The 17,406-nt window shown below is 43.1% G+C and overlaps 1 protein-coding gene across 3 annotated transcripts in view; it reads left to right on the top strand.

The window, feature by feature from the left end:
- LOC132407041 (cadherin-11-like) overlaps positions 1-17,406 on the top strand; it is a 251,172-nt gene that overhangs the window by 145,343 nt on the left and 88,423 nt on the right. For 2 of the 3 annotated variants that reach the window (XM_059993279.1, XM_059993280.1), the window contains one exon: positions 8,744-9,000. In XM_059993279.1, the coding sequence (XP_059849262.1) occupies positions 8,744-9,000 (257 nt within the window). The remainder of the gene's footprint in view (positions 1-8,743; positions 9,001-17,406) is intronic. The other variant, XM_059993281.1, reaches the window with a different exon arrangement.

The following is a 17,406-nucleotide window of genomic DNA, read 5'->3' as shown; positions in this document are numbered from 1 at the left end:
GTTGTTAGTGTTCCTGTCTCAACCACACCTTCTGACAGATCATTTTATAAACTGACATCCTCTGGGTGAAAACGTTACCCATTGGGTTCCTCTCACCTTAAACCTCTGTCCTCTACTTATCGATTCCCCAATCCTGGGACAAGACTGTGGGCTCTTCCCCTGAATGTATGTTCCCCTAAAAGTTCATCACCAAACTCAAGGATAGAAACGTAGAAACATAGAAAATAAGTGCAGGAGTAGGCCATTCGGCCCTTCAAGCCTGCACCGCCATTTAGTATGATCATGGCTGATCATCCAACTCAGAACCCTGTACCTGCTTTCTCTCCATACCCCCTGATCCCTTTAGCCACAAGGGCCATATCTAACTTCCTCTTAATATAGCCAATGAACCGGCCTCAACTGTTTCCTGTGGCAGAGAATTCCACAGATTCACCACTCTCTGTGTGAAGAAGTATTTCCTCATCTTGGTCCTAAAAGGCTTCCCCTTTATCCTTAAACTGTGACCCCTCGTTCTGGACTTCCCCAACATTGGAAACAATCTTCCTGCATCTAGCCTGTCCAATCCCTTTAGAATTTTATACGTTTCAATAAGATCCCCCCTCAATCTTCTAAATTCTTCTAAAAGGATGGCTTCTATCCTGCTGTAATAAGACCATTAAATGTTTCCCTAGTACAAGGTGGACTCTTCTCACAATCTACCTTGTTATGATTTTGCATTTTTATTGTTTGCCTGCATTTACCTTTCTCGTTAGCTACTCATAAACACAAGAGATTCTGCAGATGCAGAAAATCCAGAGTGACCTACACAAAATGCTGGAGGAACTCAGCAGCTGAGGGAGCATATATGGAAAGGAGTAAAAAGTCAATGTTTCAGCCTGGACTGTCAACTTTTTTTTCCCTTTTCATAGATGCTGCCTGTTGCTCCAGCATGTTTGTTATATGCAGCTGCATGTTTGCTATATGTAATTGCTCCAGCATGTTATATGCAGCTGTTACACTTCATTCTGTATTGTTATTATTTTACGTTGTTTTACCTCAGTGCTCTGTGTAATGATCTGATCTGTATGAACAGTATGCAAGACAAGCTTATCATTGTATCTCGGAACATCTGACAACGTAAAATGAATTACAATTCCTATTCCACTGTACATTGCATCTATCTAATGACTTCTCCATTAGTCACTCCGGGATACCGTCCCTAAATCTACTACTTTAACTCACTCCTTCTAATTTATCCCTTAGGCCATGACTGCAAAAGGAAGAGTGCTACATAACTTCAGGCTTTTGATTTATCTGCCTTGTGGGAAAGAGGAGAAGAAAGAGTTCCCCGGGGTGATGGGATCTTTGATTATGGTAGCTGTTTTCTTGAGACAGGAGGGGATGCTTATGTAACACTTACCCTACAGGCTGGTATATGTCTAGGGGAAAAGGAGATCCAGCCACTCACCAACCCCACCTCCCGTACACGCAGGTGCTGTGAGAATCGAGTTTCTGCCGCGCGTACCACACAATATCAAACTCACACCAGATACCGTTACGGAATACACTTTAAAGATTTTACTAAAACTAAAAGAGTACTATGCAATACAGTATATATGAAGGAAAAGAAAATAAAGTAAAAGGCGCCAACTTATCAGAGTTCAGTCAGTTTAGTGCACATCGTTGGAGCTCAACCATCGAACCATTCAACCCCTCGTCGCTATCCTCCGACTTCCACATCCTCGCACCTGGGACCACCCCGGTGGTCGACTGAGCAGTGCCACACACGTCCACCTTTCTCGGCATCTCCTTCCCGCCTCCCCTGAAAAGACTGTGAAACCCCCAAGCTCCCAGCCTCACAAGACAAAATAACATTCCCCATTGGTTAACAAATGAATACAATCCCCATATCAGCGAGTCCAAAGCTAAACAACTGCAAGAGAAAACACTTATCAAACATAAAAGCATTCCTAGTCTAGCAAACCAAAGAAGCCATTTTGATTAACATACACAGTACATTGTACACTTATTCCTGTAATACTCTCAGCAGTCTCCGGCAGAGCAGTTGCTGTCCCAAGCTGAGATGTAGAAAGACAAGATGTCTTCTGTGATGCGAAGAAACAGCATTTGAGGATGTATAGTATGTACATTTCTCTGACATTACATTGTACCTTTGAAACCCTTGCATCGATAAAATTGCTGAGGGTCGATGGTGTGAAATATTGAAAAGCTGGAGGTTTGTAGAGATGGGAGAGATGAAGCTATGGCAAGGTGAAAGCACTGGGATACATTGATGCCTTGGGATGTAAAATACAAGGGAGTATGTCATTGAACCCTTTTGAATATCGAAAGGCCTAGATTGAGGGGATGTGGCGAGGATGTCAGGGGAGTCTAGGACCAGGGGACAGAAGCTCTTTAGATGTCTCTTTAGAACAGAAATGAAGAAGAATCACTTTCGGCAGATGGTGGTGAATCTATAGTATTCATTACCACAGATGGCATTGGAGTTCAAGTTATTGAGTATACTTAAAGCAAAGTTGATAGGTTCTTGATTACTAAGAGTGTCAAAGATTATGGGCAGAAGGCAGGAGATTTGAGTTGAGAAGGATAATAAAACAGCCATGTTGGAGTGACAGAGCAGACTTGATGGACCAAATGGCCTAATTCTTCTTCTAAGTCTTACAGTCTTATGATCTTGCTAGAGAGTCCTGGGTCATCCCCAAGTGAAGGACAGACATGGACTGTAATGTATCATCTCTCGTAGTTCTGTCGCTAATCTCTGCCAAGTCTATTTAATCAGCTGGAGCAAGTTTAACACAGCGCCTGACCTTGGAAAGTGATGTCTGGGCCCCAAACACAGTGTAATCCATTATTCAGCTCCTCATATCATCATCCTAATTAGGCCTGTCAGTTGGTATGTAAAATTCATGCTAATCTTACCATCTGTTTTTTTAAATTTCCTGATTAGTCATGAAAGCTACCATACTAATTTCACGGGCTTCTCTTTGCTAAACGTCTAGTCTTTGGAACCAACCAGAATCATAATAATTAACAGCCTAGAAACTGGCCACTCAGCCCAGCCAGGCTGTGCTAGCATCTGTTACACACAACCCTCCTCCCAGCCCTCTTCTTTAGAAGCAGAATTAGGTTTAATATCACTGGCATATGTTGTGAAATCTGTTGGTTTGCAGAAACTGTACATTACAATAAGAAGTGTGTGTGTGTGTGTGTGTGTGTGTGTGTGTGTGTGTGTGTGTGTGTGTGTGTGTGTGTGTGTGTGTGTGTGTGTACACACAAAGATTGAGCAGGGAGCAGGTTAGGACTTTAGTCCTTGAAATGTAGAAGACTGAGATGTGTTTTGATAGAGGCAAACAAAATACAAAACTATGAGTGGTATAGTTATGGTAAATGCAAGCAGGCTTTTTCTGCTGAGGTTGGATGGACTATAGCCAGAGATCCTGAATTAAGGGTGTAAGGTGAAAAGTTTAAGGGGAACTTCTTCACCCAGAGGGTCATGCGAGCGTGGGAGGAGCTGTCAGCACAAGTAGTGCATGTGGGCTCATTTTCAACGTTTAATATGTAAACGGATGGAGGGCTTTGGTCACAGTGCAGGTTGATGGGAGTAGGCAGATTAAATAGTTCAGCATGGACTAAATGTCCTAAAGCATTGAGTAGGTATCTTGAGGCTCCTGTATCTCCTCCCCAATGGTAGCAATGAGATGAGGGCACGTCCTCGGTGATGGATGCTGTCCCCCTGAGGCATCACCTTTTGAAGATGTCCACAATGCTGAGGAGGCCTGGAACCTTTGATGGAGCTGGCAAATCCTATGCTCTGGCCCCTCCGTACCAGACCATGATGCAACAGGTTCGAATGATTTCCTCAGGATATCTGTAGCAATTAGCAAGATTATTTGGTGACGCACCGCATCTCCTCAAACTCCTAATGAAATATGGCCACTGTTGTGCCTTCTTTGTAATTGCATCGATATGTTGGACCCAAGATAGATCGTCGGAGAAGTTGACACCCACGAACTCCCTTCCTGTTCCATTCCCCTGCACTTCCAATAAGCTTCCCCGTCCATGCCTTAGGCTGTGGGCATCTTATCAATCTTTATTGCCCTTGGTGTTTTACTCCTTGATGTCGAACTGTCATTAAATTGTGTATAAATTGTGCGCATCACGATGGCGTAGCAGTTAGTGCGCTGATACTACAGCTTGGGGCCTTTTTTAAGTTTGGGGTTCAGTTCTCACGCTGTTCTGTAAGGTCTCTCTGTATGTCCTCCCTGTAGAATGTAGGCGTTTTCCCCGGTCCTCCAGTTTCTTCTCAGAGATGTACCAGGTAAGCTAATTGGTCATAGTAAATTATGCTGAAATTAAGTTAGGGTTAGGTCAGGGTTTTTGCGGGTTGTGGGGTCGCGTGGCTGAAAGGATCAGATGGGCCTTCTCTGCACTGTATGGCAAAACAAATAACATTATGAAGGTGTAGATGGGCTGAATGTATGTGTTTTTTCTCCCAAGGAGTGAATCAAAAGCTAGAGAGGCTTAAGAAGGGAAGGAGAAAGGCTTAGAACATCAAACATAGAACATATCACAGCACTGGAACGAGCTTTTCAGCTTACAATGCCGTGCCGAATTAATTAAGTTACTAATCAACTAAACTAATCCTTTCTGCTTGCACAAAACATTTAAGAGTTTCTTTGTGCAGAGGGTGGTGAATAGCTTGAATAAGAGCCAAAGGAAGTGGTAGAAATGGGTCCCAAGAACCAGAGGACAGAGTCTAAGAATAGAAAGAAGAATTTCTTTAGGCAAAGGGTGGTGAATCTGTGAAAATCATTGCCACAGATGGCTGTGGAGGTCAAGTCATTGGGTATATTTAAAGCAGAGGTTGACCGGTTCTTGACTAATCAGGCCATCAGAGCTTACAGGGAGAAGCCAGGAGAATGGTTGAGAGGGAAAATAAATCAGCCATAATGGAATGGCAGAGCAAATTCGATGGGCCAAATGGTCTAATTTTGCTCCTATGTCTTATTGCCTTAAGAAACTTTGGTTGAACTACAACATTTAAAGAGATGGATAGGGCAGACTTTGAGGGACTTGGGCCAAACACAGATGGATGAGACCAGCAGAAGATGAAAATCTTGGTTGCATGAAAAATTTGTGCCAAAGGATTTATTTCTCCACTGTGTTCTCTGCAGGGGTAATGAAGAACCGCCACAATCATTTAGGGAAGGATGTCTGAGTGTTAGACCCAGGGTGAAAATTTCCCTTGTTTGATATTGACCTTTCATGAATAGATCCTGCATTCTCTCTGCTGTTTGGATAATTATATTTACTCACAGAGCTCATCCTGTTCCCAAATGTGCCCCTGTTGCCCACTCTTTGGTTGACGGTTGCTAACTCATGATACGGGATCCTTTAATATCCTAGTTATGTATGTCAGGTCACTCCAGCGAGTGTAGCGTTGAGCGGGTGGCACAGTGCCAACTTCCAGAGACCCAGGTTCGAACCTGACATTCGATGCTCTCTGTGTGGAGTTTGCATGATCTCCCTGTCACTCGGTGGTTTCCACTCACATCTCTAAAGACATGTGATTAGGTAGGTTAGCCCTCATGGTAGTTTACCAAATTAGTGACAGAATGTGGGGGTGGGGGGAGTGGATGAGAACATGGAGCATCTAGAAGGGAATTAGTGTAGGATTGGGGTAAATGGGTAGTTGAAGGTTAGCACAGAATCTGTGGGTTGAAGGGCCTGATTCTGTGCAGATTGGCTCTATATCTAAACGTCCCCTGATCCCTCTTAGGGGCGCCATGATAACATAGTGGTTAGCATAACACTTACAGCAGCCTCTGTAAGGAGTTTGCACATTCTCCCCGTGACTGCATGAGTTTCCTCCGGGTGCTCAGGTTTCCTCCAGAGATGTAGGTTAATTGTTCATTGTAAATTGTCCTCAGATGAAGTAAGGGTTAAATGGATGGGTGGCTCATTGCCCAGAAGAGCTTATCCCGTGGTGTACCTCCACATAAATAAATAATTGGAGTTCTGTACTGAACAGCCATTCCGGTCCACGAAGTTGCACTGCCCAGCGACTCTCCGATTTAAACCTAGCCTCGTCACAGGAAAACTTTTGTACAATGACCAATTAACCTACTAATTAGTTCATCTTTGGACTGTGGGAGGAAACTGGAGCAGCCTGAGGAAATCCACGCACACACTGGAAGAAAATACAAACTTTCTTATAGAGGATGCAGGAACTGAGATCCGAACTCTGATGCCCTGAGCTGTAATAACGTCATGCTAACTGCTACGCTACCATGGTGTCCCAGCTGGAGTTCCTCCAGCAGAATGGTTAATTTTACTTCAGGTGTGACTACCTTGATTAAAAATAATCCTTGTTGTTACTGGGGATGGATTTTAACTGATCAGAACAGAGCAACTATCTGCTAAAGAAAGCAATGAAAGCAGAGTTACAGGCACACTAAAGATGTGTCTGGATAAGCACTTGAATTGCCTTGGCCAGGATGAGATTAATGCAGATGGATGTCCACTGGTTAGCGCATGCATGATGGGCCGAACAGCCTCTTTCCCTCAAAGTCAGGTTTAATGTCATATGCACAGGTACGTGTATGCACAGGTGAAATGAAAAACTTACCTGTAGCAGCATCACAGGTACATAGCATCAGCTAAGTAGCATTTACAAACCTTTAAAAGAATGCACACAGTTCGAGCAAAGAGAAACTTGGTTCTTGAACCAACAGTGAGCCCCTCCGTTGGTTGGGATTGACCATCATGTTGAACCCTAACTTTCCATGCGGTGTGCAAGCCAGGGCTGTAGATTGGAGAGCAAGCTGTTGCCCATGTTGCAAACCTCCTTGCTCAGCACAGCTGATGAACAACAGAGGCCGATACGCTTTGCCACCAGTGGCATCACAGGAGTTGCCAGTCAGCATTGAACTCAATGCAGGACTGCCTTAGAAAATAAACTCTGGATTTTTCCTCGGGGTTTACTCCTGAAGTCGTCCCCACGAGTGGGTACATCTACAAGGCAGCGGAGGTTTCAGATCAGAGTTTTCCTTCTCCTGGATGAGCTGCTAAGCTCCATCTGCCCGAAGTGACTGGTTTTAAGGAGCTAATAACCCATCTTTGCTCCTTCTCCTGTCAGTAGAAACGGGTCTGCCAGGCTTAGTCGTTAAGCCAAGCGTGAAGGCCAGAAGCTGGACTTGTCAGGTGCTACTTGTGACACACGACATTTGGAGCATTTCATAGATAATAGGAGCTTGTCTGCACTGTGCCAGACCCACCCCCCTCAGCTATGACATCATTAAGGAACTAATTACTACAGTTTAGCAGCAATGTAACTATGACATCACTTTGCACTGTAATCAACTTAGATTCATATTCAGACTTCAATGTACATTAAAACATGCAGTGAAATACGTCCTTTGCATTAACAACTAGCACACCCTGAGGAGGTATTGCGGGCTGCCTGCAATGATCTGTATGGATGGCATGAAAAACAGGGCTTTCAAGATTTATGATTGTTTATTATTATTTGGGTGACGGGATGGAGAAACATCTCTCATAGAGTTGTGAGGCGGAGGCTCCCCTTCCTCTGTTATTCTGCAGGTCACCTTTGGGCAAGGTGTAACCCCTGCTTAACCCCCTCCCCAAATCAGTTACTTGAAGCCTTAGGAGCAGGAGGTGGATGGTCGTGTAAGCAGCTGGTGCACATACAGGTCTTAGTTATGCAACCACTGGCACCAGGCGGACAGTCTCTGAAGAGTATCGATAATGGCTGGGGTCACCTGTCTTATAAAGACACTGTCCAGAGGAAGGCACTGGCAGCTCACTTCTGGAGAAAAGTTTGCCAAGAACAATCATGGCCATAATTGTTGACCGTGTTATAAGACATGACACATAATAATGATGATAATGACTGTCATTGATCAGTATACAGTTAAAAAGGATCTGATGCAGCATAAAAAAACCACAATAGCCATAAATACATAATAGAAACACAATGATCATAAATAGATATGATAGACATAGATATGTATAATACAATAATATATACATAGATCCATAAGGTGATACTAGGCACAGGAGGTGACTGACAGGAAATGATAAAGTAGTGGTGGTTGGGGGTGTGGAGGGGAGGATTAGTGGGTGGAGGTGTTGATCAGCCTTACTGCTTGGGGAAAGTAACCGTTTTTGAGTCGGGACATCCTGGTGTGGATAATAAGCTGCACTCTTCACTGATGCTGTGTTGTAACACACACACAAAATGCTGGAGGGCTCAGCAGGTCAGGCAGCAGCTATGGAGAGGGAAAAAAGAGTCAGGGTTTCAGGTCAAGATTATTCTTCAGGACTAATGAACGCCACTGTCTTGAGGAAGGAATATCCTCTCTATAGATGCTGCCTGACCTGCCAGGTTCCTCCAGCATTTTGTGTGTTCCTCTGGATTTCCAGCATTTGTTGAACCTCTTGTGTTTATGATGTATGGCTCCTGTATACATGTCACCATAACAGTTAACCAGTTGACCAAATGTAAGGAGGCGTATGTAGCAGAGATGCTGATGGAAGGGGTGTTCTTCCCCCAGCCCAGCTGGTGTACCGCTACAGGATATATTTCATTTCCAGTCACTCTCTTAGAAGATGTATTATCTTCCATCATGGTGTTGCTCCCACACCCACTCCATTCATCAGTCTTCCTTTGAGCTCAGCCTTCTCCAATTGCCAGGTGATCCATCTCTGTCACTCTCTCCAGCAGGGCTTGGATTTCGAAGCCAAGAAGTCCTACTCGCTGAAGGTGGAGGCAGCCAATGCGTTCTTCGACTCGCGTTTCGTCAGCAGGGGTCCGTTCAAGGATACAACCACGGTCAAGATCTCCGTGGAGGATGCTGATGAGCCTCCGGTATTCTCCCAGCCTGACTACATCATGGAGGTCAACGAGAGTGCCCCGGCCGGAACGTCGGTGGGGCAGGTGCGCGCTATGGATCATGACCTGGGCCGCAGTCCCATCAGGTAAAGAGGCATGAGTTTTAATGTCGCCTTGTTAGTCCTTTTCATTATACTCAGAGGCACTGTACTGCCAATGAAACAGAACATAGAACTTAGACCAGACCTGCACAGAACAGGCCCTTCAGCCCATGATGTTGTGATGACATTATTTATTTATGTTTAGAGAGACGGTGTGAACAGGTCCTTCTGACCCTATGAGCCGCACTGCCAAGCAACCTATCGATTTAACTCTCGCCTAATCACAGGGCGATTTACAGTTTTAAAATATATGTTTTGAGATTCGGCACAGAATAGGACCTACCAGCCCTTGGAGCTGCACTGCCCAGAAATCCACAGATGTAATCCTAGCCTAATCACGGCACAATTTACAGTGACCAATTAACCTATCAGCTTTGGACTATGGGAGGAAACCAGAGCACCCTGAGGAAACCCACGTGGGCATGGAGAGAACATACAAACTCCTAACAGGCAGCGGTGGGAAATAACCAATTTATCCTCTGACCAGTACAATTTTGGACTGGGGAAGAAACTGGAGCACCAGGAGGAACCTCACAAATGGTCGTGGAGAGAAGGTACAATGTCCTCACATACAGCAGGAGGACTGAACTCAGTTTGATGGCTCTGTACTAGTAGTACGCTAACCATGTCACCCCATTACAACCACTCCCTAATCTACTCTAAGGTCAATCTAACCCTTCCCTCCTATACAGTCCTCCATTTTGCTATCATCCGTATGTCTATCTAAAAGACTCTTAAATGTTTCTAATGTATCTGTCCCAGCCACCACCCCTGGCAGGGCATTCCACACATCCACCAGCCTACCTCCAACATCTCCCCCTATACCTGCCTCAAAACACCTTCAAGTTGGGCCCCCTTGTGAAATACAGATTCATAGGGTTATACAGTACAGGAACAGACCTGCAGCCTGACAAGTCCATGCTGAGCATACAATTAAGAATGATGTTTTAGTCTCTGATATAAGTTGTGATGTTTGTTGTTTTGCAGCAGCAGTACAGCACAAGACATGGGAATTGCTCCAAGTTACAAAAAATAAATAGTCCAAAAGAGGAATAATGAGGTAGTGTTTATGGGTTCATGGATCGTTCAGAAATTTGATGGTAGAGAGGATGAAGCTTTCCTTAAAACAGTGAATTTGGGGCTTCAGACTCCTGTACCTCTTCCCTGTTGGTGGAAATGAGAAGGGGGCATGCCCCATTTGATTCCTTAATGATAGATGCCACCATTTTGAGGCCCTGTCTCTTGAAGATGTCCTTGATGGTAAGCAGAGCTGTGCCCACAACTCCCTGTAGCTCTTTCCAATCCTGTCCATTGCAGCCTCTGTACCAGACTGTGATGAAAGTTGCGATGAAGCTAGTCAGAATGCACTCCACCATTCATCTGTAGAAATCCAGGGTGTCTTTGGTGACATTCCAAATCTCCTTAAAGCCATAAAGAAATATAGTTGTTGGTGTGCCTTTTGTATGATGTCATTGTTTTGTTGGGCCTAGGATAGTTCTTACAAGATGTTAACATTCAGAAACTTGAAGGGTGTTGCTCACCCTTTGCACTGCAGACTCCTTGATGAGGTGTGTGTTCTCCTGATGTTCCCTTCCTGGTCCACAATCAATTACTTGGTCTCACCAACTCGAGTAATAGCTGATCTATCCTGCTCCTGTACGCCTCATCTTGCCTTCTCAGATTATAACAATAGCGGTGTCACTGGCAAATTTGAAGATGGTGCTTGAGCCACACAACCCTGAGTGTCAAATGGAGAGCAGTGAGCTAGGCACATATACTTCAGGTGTACCGTGTTGATTGTCAACAAAGAGGAGATGTTATTACTGATTCACATCCGTCATCAGAGATCCTCAGTACCCAGGCCATGCTCTTTTCTTGCTGTAGCCGTTAGGTAGAAGGTACATGTGCCTCGGGACTCACACCACCAGGTTTACAAACACTTACTAGCCCACAATCACCAGGCTCTTGAATAAAAGGGAATAACTGCATTCACTTGACTGTCCATTGAGATTTTCCCACAACTAATGATCTCACCTTAAGGACTCTTTATCTCATAATTTCATATTCTCATGATTTATTGCTATTTACTTATATTTGCATTTGCACAGTTTGTTGTCTTATGTACCCTGGTTGATCTTTCATTGATCCTGTTATGGTTACTATTCTATTGATTTTCTGTGTATGCTCATAAGAAAATGAATCTCAGGGCTTTATATGGTGACATACTATAAATGTACTTTGATAATAAATTTACTTTGAACTTCGAACATTGACTGTGGTCTTTTAATAAGGAAGTTAAGGATTCAATTGCAGCAGGATGTAAATATGGCCATCTATGTTAATATATTACATTATAAATCCTTTTCTTCTGATATTTGTAATTTATCATATCTTTATGTCCCTCATATACCACTAAATATTTATTTCTCCTCACGTTAAACCTATTTCTAGTCTTCCCAACCTGTGGCCATCTTCTTTTTCAACGCCTTTCATAATTGTATAAATCTCTGTAAGATCACTCCTCAGCCTCTCTGCTTCAGAGAAAACAGCATCAGCCTATTCAGTCTCTTCTTAGGACCTCAAGACAGGTACCCTCCCAAGCTTAATATCTTTGTGTTGTGATTACTATTACCGAGTGAGAGATCAGCCTTCAATCACTGCCTAGATTCTGGGAGTTGAAGTACGGCCAGGTGATTAGACTTTCTGAAGTGTGGATGTGGGATAGCACGGTGAGTGCTCTTGCTGGTGGTGTAACAGTGATTCAGTGTGTCGGTTCCTCTGGTACTACAAGTGATCTGTTGTTGGCTGGATTGAGTTGTTCTCTGATCTTGGCAATCTATTTGCAAACATTTCATCACCACACGAGGAGACATCATTGGTGTGCTGTTCATTTCTGCTGTGATTTGTTGGTGATAATTTTTTAGAGACTCTTTCAAGTTGGCCTGGTTAAAATCCTCCAAACTGATAGGGAAGGCATGAGGATGTGATGTTTCATGTCTGTCTGATCTTTACAATCGCTCAGTTTGTCTGGAGCCTATTTGACACTAGCCTGGAGGCACACACTCAATGATTCAGGAACAACTTCTTCCCTTCTGCAATCTGATTTCTGAATGGACATTGAACCCATGATCATTACATCTTTACTTTTTTATGTTTGCAGTACTTACTTAATTTACCTATTTTATATATTTATTTATTGTAATTCACAGTCTTGATTTGCTGTAATTCATTGGATTGTACTGCTGCGTAACTTTTACAGATTGTACATAATTTTCATGACATATACTGGTGATATTAAACCTGATTCTGATTCTAACAAAAACAAATCCGTCACACAGCAAGGTTTCGTGAACAACAAGGTGACTAGAAAAGCCATTAATGCAAGAGATTCTGCAGATGCTGGAAATCCAGAGCAACACATACAAAGTTCTGGAGTAACTCATCAGGTCAGGCAGCATCTATGGAGGGAAATAAATCAAGTTAAATCACATTTATGTCATTTAACTATATACATATATATAATGCATATAACCATATAATGTATATAGAAACGTTTCCTGCAACCAGGTGTAAAACACCTTGGCCAAGACCCCTTACCAGGACTGGAAAGAAAAGAGGCAGAACCAGAAATAGAAGGTGAGGAGAGAGGAATTGGTACATGCTGGCAGGTGTTAGGAAAAGCCAGTTAAGGGGGAAAGGTGGATGTTTGGGGAAGAGGGGAATGAAGCGAGAAGCTGGATGGTAATAGGTAAGAAAGGTAAAGGGCTAAGTAAGAGTGCCATCCTTTACTATGAATGATGCCTTCTGCCCTATCGGAAGTGTCAATCCCAATTTTCTGGGCTTGTTGAAATCCAAGTCTACACCTGATCTTGAATGCTGAGGATTGAATTCCCAGTCCAGGAGAGAGAACAGAATCCTAAGCGTTGGCTCAGAGTCCTTGGCAGATGCACTGTGTAATATTTGTGCCAGCTGCATCTGGTTTATGGAGGAAAGTTGACCTTCTGTATTATATAGGGATCTGTCAGCACTATTCACCATCATCATCTCTGGCTCCTAAACCTCAGTGCCGATTTTTTGTTTGCTTACGCCACTTTTATTTCTCGTTTTCTTTGCACATTGGTTGTTTTTCAGTCTTTGTGTGCAGATTTTCATTGATTCTATTGTATTTCTCTGTTCTACTCAGAATTCTTGCAATATAATTAATCTCAGTGTGGTATATGGTGGCATACACTCATGGCCACTGTATTAAGAAACCCGTACACCTGCTCATTAATGCAAATAGCTAATCAGCCAATCATATAGCAGCAACTCAATGTGTTAAAGCACACAGACACGGTCAAGAGGTTGTTGTTCAGACCAAATAACAGAATGGAGAAGAAATGTGATGTGGTGACTTTATCAGCGGAATGATTGCTGGTGCCAGGCATGGTGGTTTGAGTATTTCAGAAACCACCGATCTCCTGGGAATTTCACGCACAGCAGTCTCTAGCGTTTGCAGATAATGGTGCAAAAAAAACAATCAAAAACATTGACAATCAAAACAGTGAGTGGCAGTTCTGTGGGCAAAAATACCTTGTTAGTGTGGGAGGTCAGAGGAGAATGGCCAGACTGGTTCAAGCTGACAGGAAGGTGACAGTGTTGCGCAGAAGAGCATCTCTGAATGCCCAACACATTGAACCTTAAAGAGGATGGGCGACAACAGTAGAAGACTACAAACATACGTTCAGTAGCTTCTTTATTAAGTAGAGGAGGTACCTAATAAAGTGCCCACTGGGAGTATATGTACCTCGATAATAAAGTGTCTTTGAATATTAAACTTTTTTTTACCAAGCACAAGCTGATATTCATGTAACCGTGTCATAAAATTATCAAACCAATTAAATTTTTGCATGGTACAATGTAAGCTATGCAAGGTTTTGGGAGTTTTATAAACTTAGCAGCAAATCCTGGCTTCACCAGGTGAATTAGTCACTGTGGCAACCTTTCTCTGTGACCGTCATGGTGGTCTCTCTAAAACTACTTCTGCAACTTATGGGCACGAGGGTTCAACAATTCAATGTGTTCTCCAATGTTGCAAATTAGATGTTCTTTAAAATTTACCATGGAACTGCTGACTGTTCATCATTTCTTGCCAGAAAATAGTACAGTCCTCTGTAATGCATTTTTAAATACTTTTATTTATATTGCACCATCATCTTATTAAAATATCCCCAAGTGATTCACAAGAAGGGATTTTAAACAAAATTTGTCTCCAGTTCGCATAGAGAAATAAAGAGACAGATGGTTCAACACTTTAAGAAAGAGTTAGGTTAAATAGAAGAGCAATTTAATGATATTTGATAATTTAACTTTGTGCTGGTCACTGATGGTGGATTGATGGTAATTAAAAATGAATAAATGAAAGCTGGAAATGCTGGAAAGACTCAGGAGGTCAGGTAATGCCTGTGGAGTGAGAAAGAAGAGTTAATGTTTCATCTCAAAGACAGATGCTTTGCAAACCTGTCAGTGATGCCTCCTCTCTGAAGATGCTGCCTAACTTGTTGACTGATTACAGAGTTTTTCCTTTTTAGCTCCGTATTCCTGCATCTGTACTTGCAATAACACGTCATATTCTGTTAACTTTCCTGAGCAACATGTAAAACTCTGGAGGAACTCAGCAGAAAGGCTGCATCTATGGAAATGAACGAACAGTCAACGTCTGAGGCCTAAAACCCTTCATCAGCACTGGAAAGGAGGGGGGATAAAGCAGGAATAAGGAAGAGGGGAAGAAGATAGAGGACAAGCTAGGAGGTGATTGGTGAAGCCAGGTTGATAGGGAAAGGAAGATGAAGTAAGAAACTAGGAGGTGAATGGAAGCCTGCATGAAGTAAGTGGGTACCTCAGGATTAAGAAGAGAGAAGGGAGAGGCAAAAGTGACCAGAAGTTGGAGAAATTGATGTTCATGCCATCAGATTGAAGTTATTCTTCCCAATTTGGAGAGGCATAATATGATTAGGAATAGTCAGCATGGCTTTGTCAAAGGCAGGTCGTGCCTTACAAGCCTGATTGAATTTTTTGAGGATGTGACTAAACACATTGATGAAGGAAGAGCAGGAGATGTAGTGTGTGTGGATTTCAGCAAGGCATTTGTTAAGGTACCCCATGCAAGGCTTATTGAGAAAGAAAGGAGATATGGGATCCAAGGGGACATTGCTTTGTGGATCCAGAACTGGCTTGTCCACAGAAGGCGAAGAGTGGTTGTAGACAGGTCATATTCTGCATGGAGGTCAGTGACAGTGGTGTGCCTCAGGGATCTGTTCTGGGACCCTTACTCTTCGTGATTTTTATAAATGACCTGGATGAGAAAGTGGAGGGATGGGTTAGTAAGTTTACTGATGACACAAAGGTTGGAGGTGTTGTGGATAGTGTGGAGGGCTCTCAGAGGTTATGGCGGAACATTGATAGGATGCAAAACTGGGCTGAGAAGTGGCAGATGGAGTTCAACCCAGATAAGTGTGAAGTGGTTCATTTTGATAGGTCAAATATGATGGGAGAATATAGTATTAATGGTAAGACTCTTGGTAGTGTGGAGGATCAGTGGGATCTTGGGGTCCCAGTCCATAGGATGCTCAGAAAGCAGCTGCGCAGGTTGACTCAGTGGTTAAGAAGGTGTATGGTGTATTGGTAGGACCCCTGGTCAGACCCCACTTGGAGTGCTGTGCTCAGTTCTGGTCGCCTCATTACAGGAAGGATGTGGAAACCATAGAAAGGGTGCAGAGGAGATTTACAAGGATGTTGCCTGGACTGGGGAGCATGCCTTATGAGAATAGGTTGAGTGAACTCGGACTTTTCTCCTTGGAGTGAAGGAGGATGAGAGGTGACCCAATAGAGGTGTATAAGATGATGAGAGGCATTGATCATGTGGATAGTTGGAGGCTGAAATGGTTGCCACAAGAACACAGGTTTAAGGTGCTGGGGAGTAGGTACAGGGGAGACGTCAGGGGTAAGTTTTTTACTCGGAGAGTGGTGAGTTCATGGAATGGGCTGCCAGCAACGGTGGTGGAGGTGGATACGATAAGGTCTTTTAAGAAACTTTTAGATAGGTACATGGAGCTTAGTAAAATAGAGGGCTATAGGCAAGCCTAGTAATTTCTAAGGTAGGGACATCTTTGTGGGCTGAAAGGCCTGTATTGTGCTGTGGGTTTTCTATGTTTCTATATGATTGCAGCTCTACCTATACACCAGCTATTTCTGTGATCTGTCATGATCTTATTGAATAATAATGCAAGCTGCAGAGGTACAATAGGTCTTATTTATATGTCTATAATTATTTGCCACAATAAGATGCCTCAACATGCATCACTGGAATATTTTTGGAAAATCAGGACGTCCAGGCAAATTATTTGATATAGAGGGGTCAACCAGTACCCTTACATTTAAACTATAAGAGCATAAGATATAGGAGGAGAATTAGCCATTTAGTCGATCAGGTCTGCTCCACCATTCCATCAGGCCTGATTCATTATCCTTCTCAACCCAGTTCTCTTGCTTTCTCCCCATAACCTTTGATGCCCTGAGTAATCAAGAGCATCCACTTTAAATATACTGAATGATGGCCTCCACAACCATCTATGGCAATGAATTCCACAGATTCGCCACCCTCTGGCTAAAGAATTTCCTTTGCATCTCTATTCTAAATGGGTGTCCCTTTATTTTGAGGGTGTGCCTTCTGGTCATAGACGCTAACTATAGAAATATTCTCTCCACATCTACTCTAGCTAGGGCTTTTGAATTTGAAAATCCATCCCTCCCCAATTCTTCTAAACTCCAGTGAGTACAGGCCCAGAGCCATCAAACACTCCTTATAAGTGAACCTTTTCATTCCTGGAATCATTCTTGTGAACCTCCTCTGGACTCTCCCCAATGCCAGCATGGTATTTCTTAGATAAGGGGTCCAAAAATTGCTCACAACACTCCTAAGTGCAGTCTGACCAATGCCCTATAAAACCTCACCATTACATCCCTGCTTTTAAATTCCAGCCCTCTCGAACTGAAGGCTAACAGTGCATTTGCCTTCTTTACCACTAATTCAACCTGCAAGTTAACCTTTTTTTTGATGCTGTGCTCCTGCTAAAATGGACACACTGCGGTTTCAATCCCCTGTGGTTGGAGAGAGTTATTACAATTGAGTTGGAAAACAAATTTCATCCCTCCTTATTGGAAAATCGCAACATAAAATTAGCATTCTCACTTATGCTGTACATCAGTGGAAATGTAATTGTGAAAAGGAACTGAGTATTACATTTCAATGTAAGTGAATTGCAAAAGTGGGATTTTACAAATCTCTTTTCACAACTTTGGAATTAGATTCTAGCTGGCTGCATGATGGGCTCAGTGCTCCAGTAATCCCAG

This window comes from Hypanus sabinus, chromosome 17, assembly GCF_030144855.1.
Source record: "Hypanus sabinus isolate sHypSab1 chromosome 17, sHypSab1.hap1, whole genome shotgun sequence".
In the NCBI taxonomy this organism is placed as follows: Eukaryota; Metazoa; Chordata; class Chondrichthyes; order Myliobatiformes; family Dasyatidae; genus Hypanus; species Hypanus sabinus.
The sequence above is the reverse complement of the archived record's forward strand: the minus strand, read 5'-3'. Positions and strand labels throughout refer to the sequence as shown.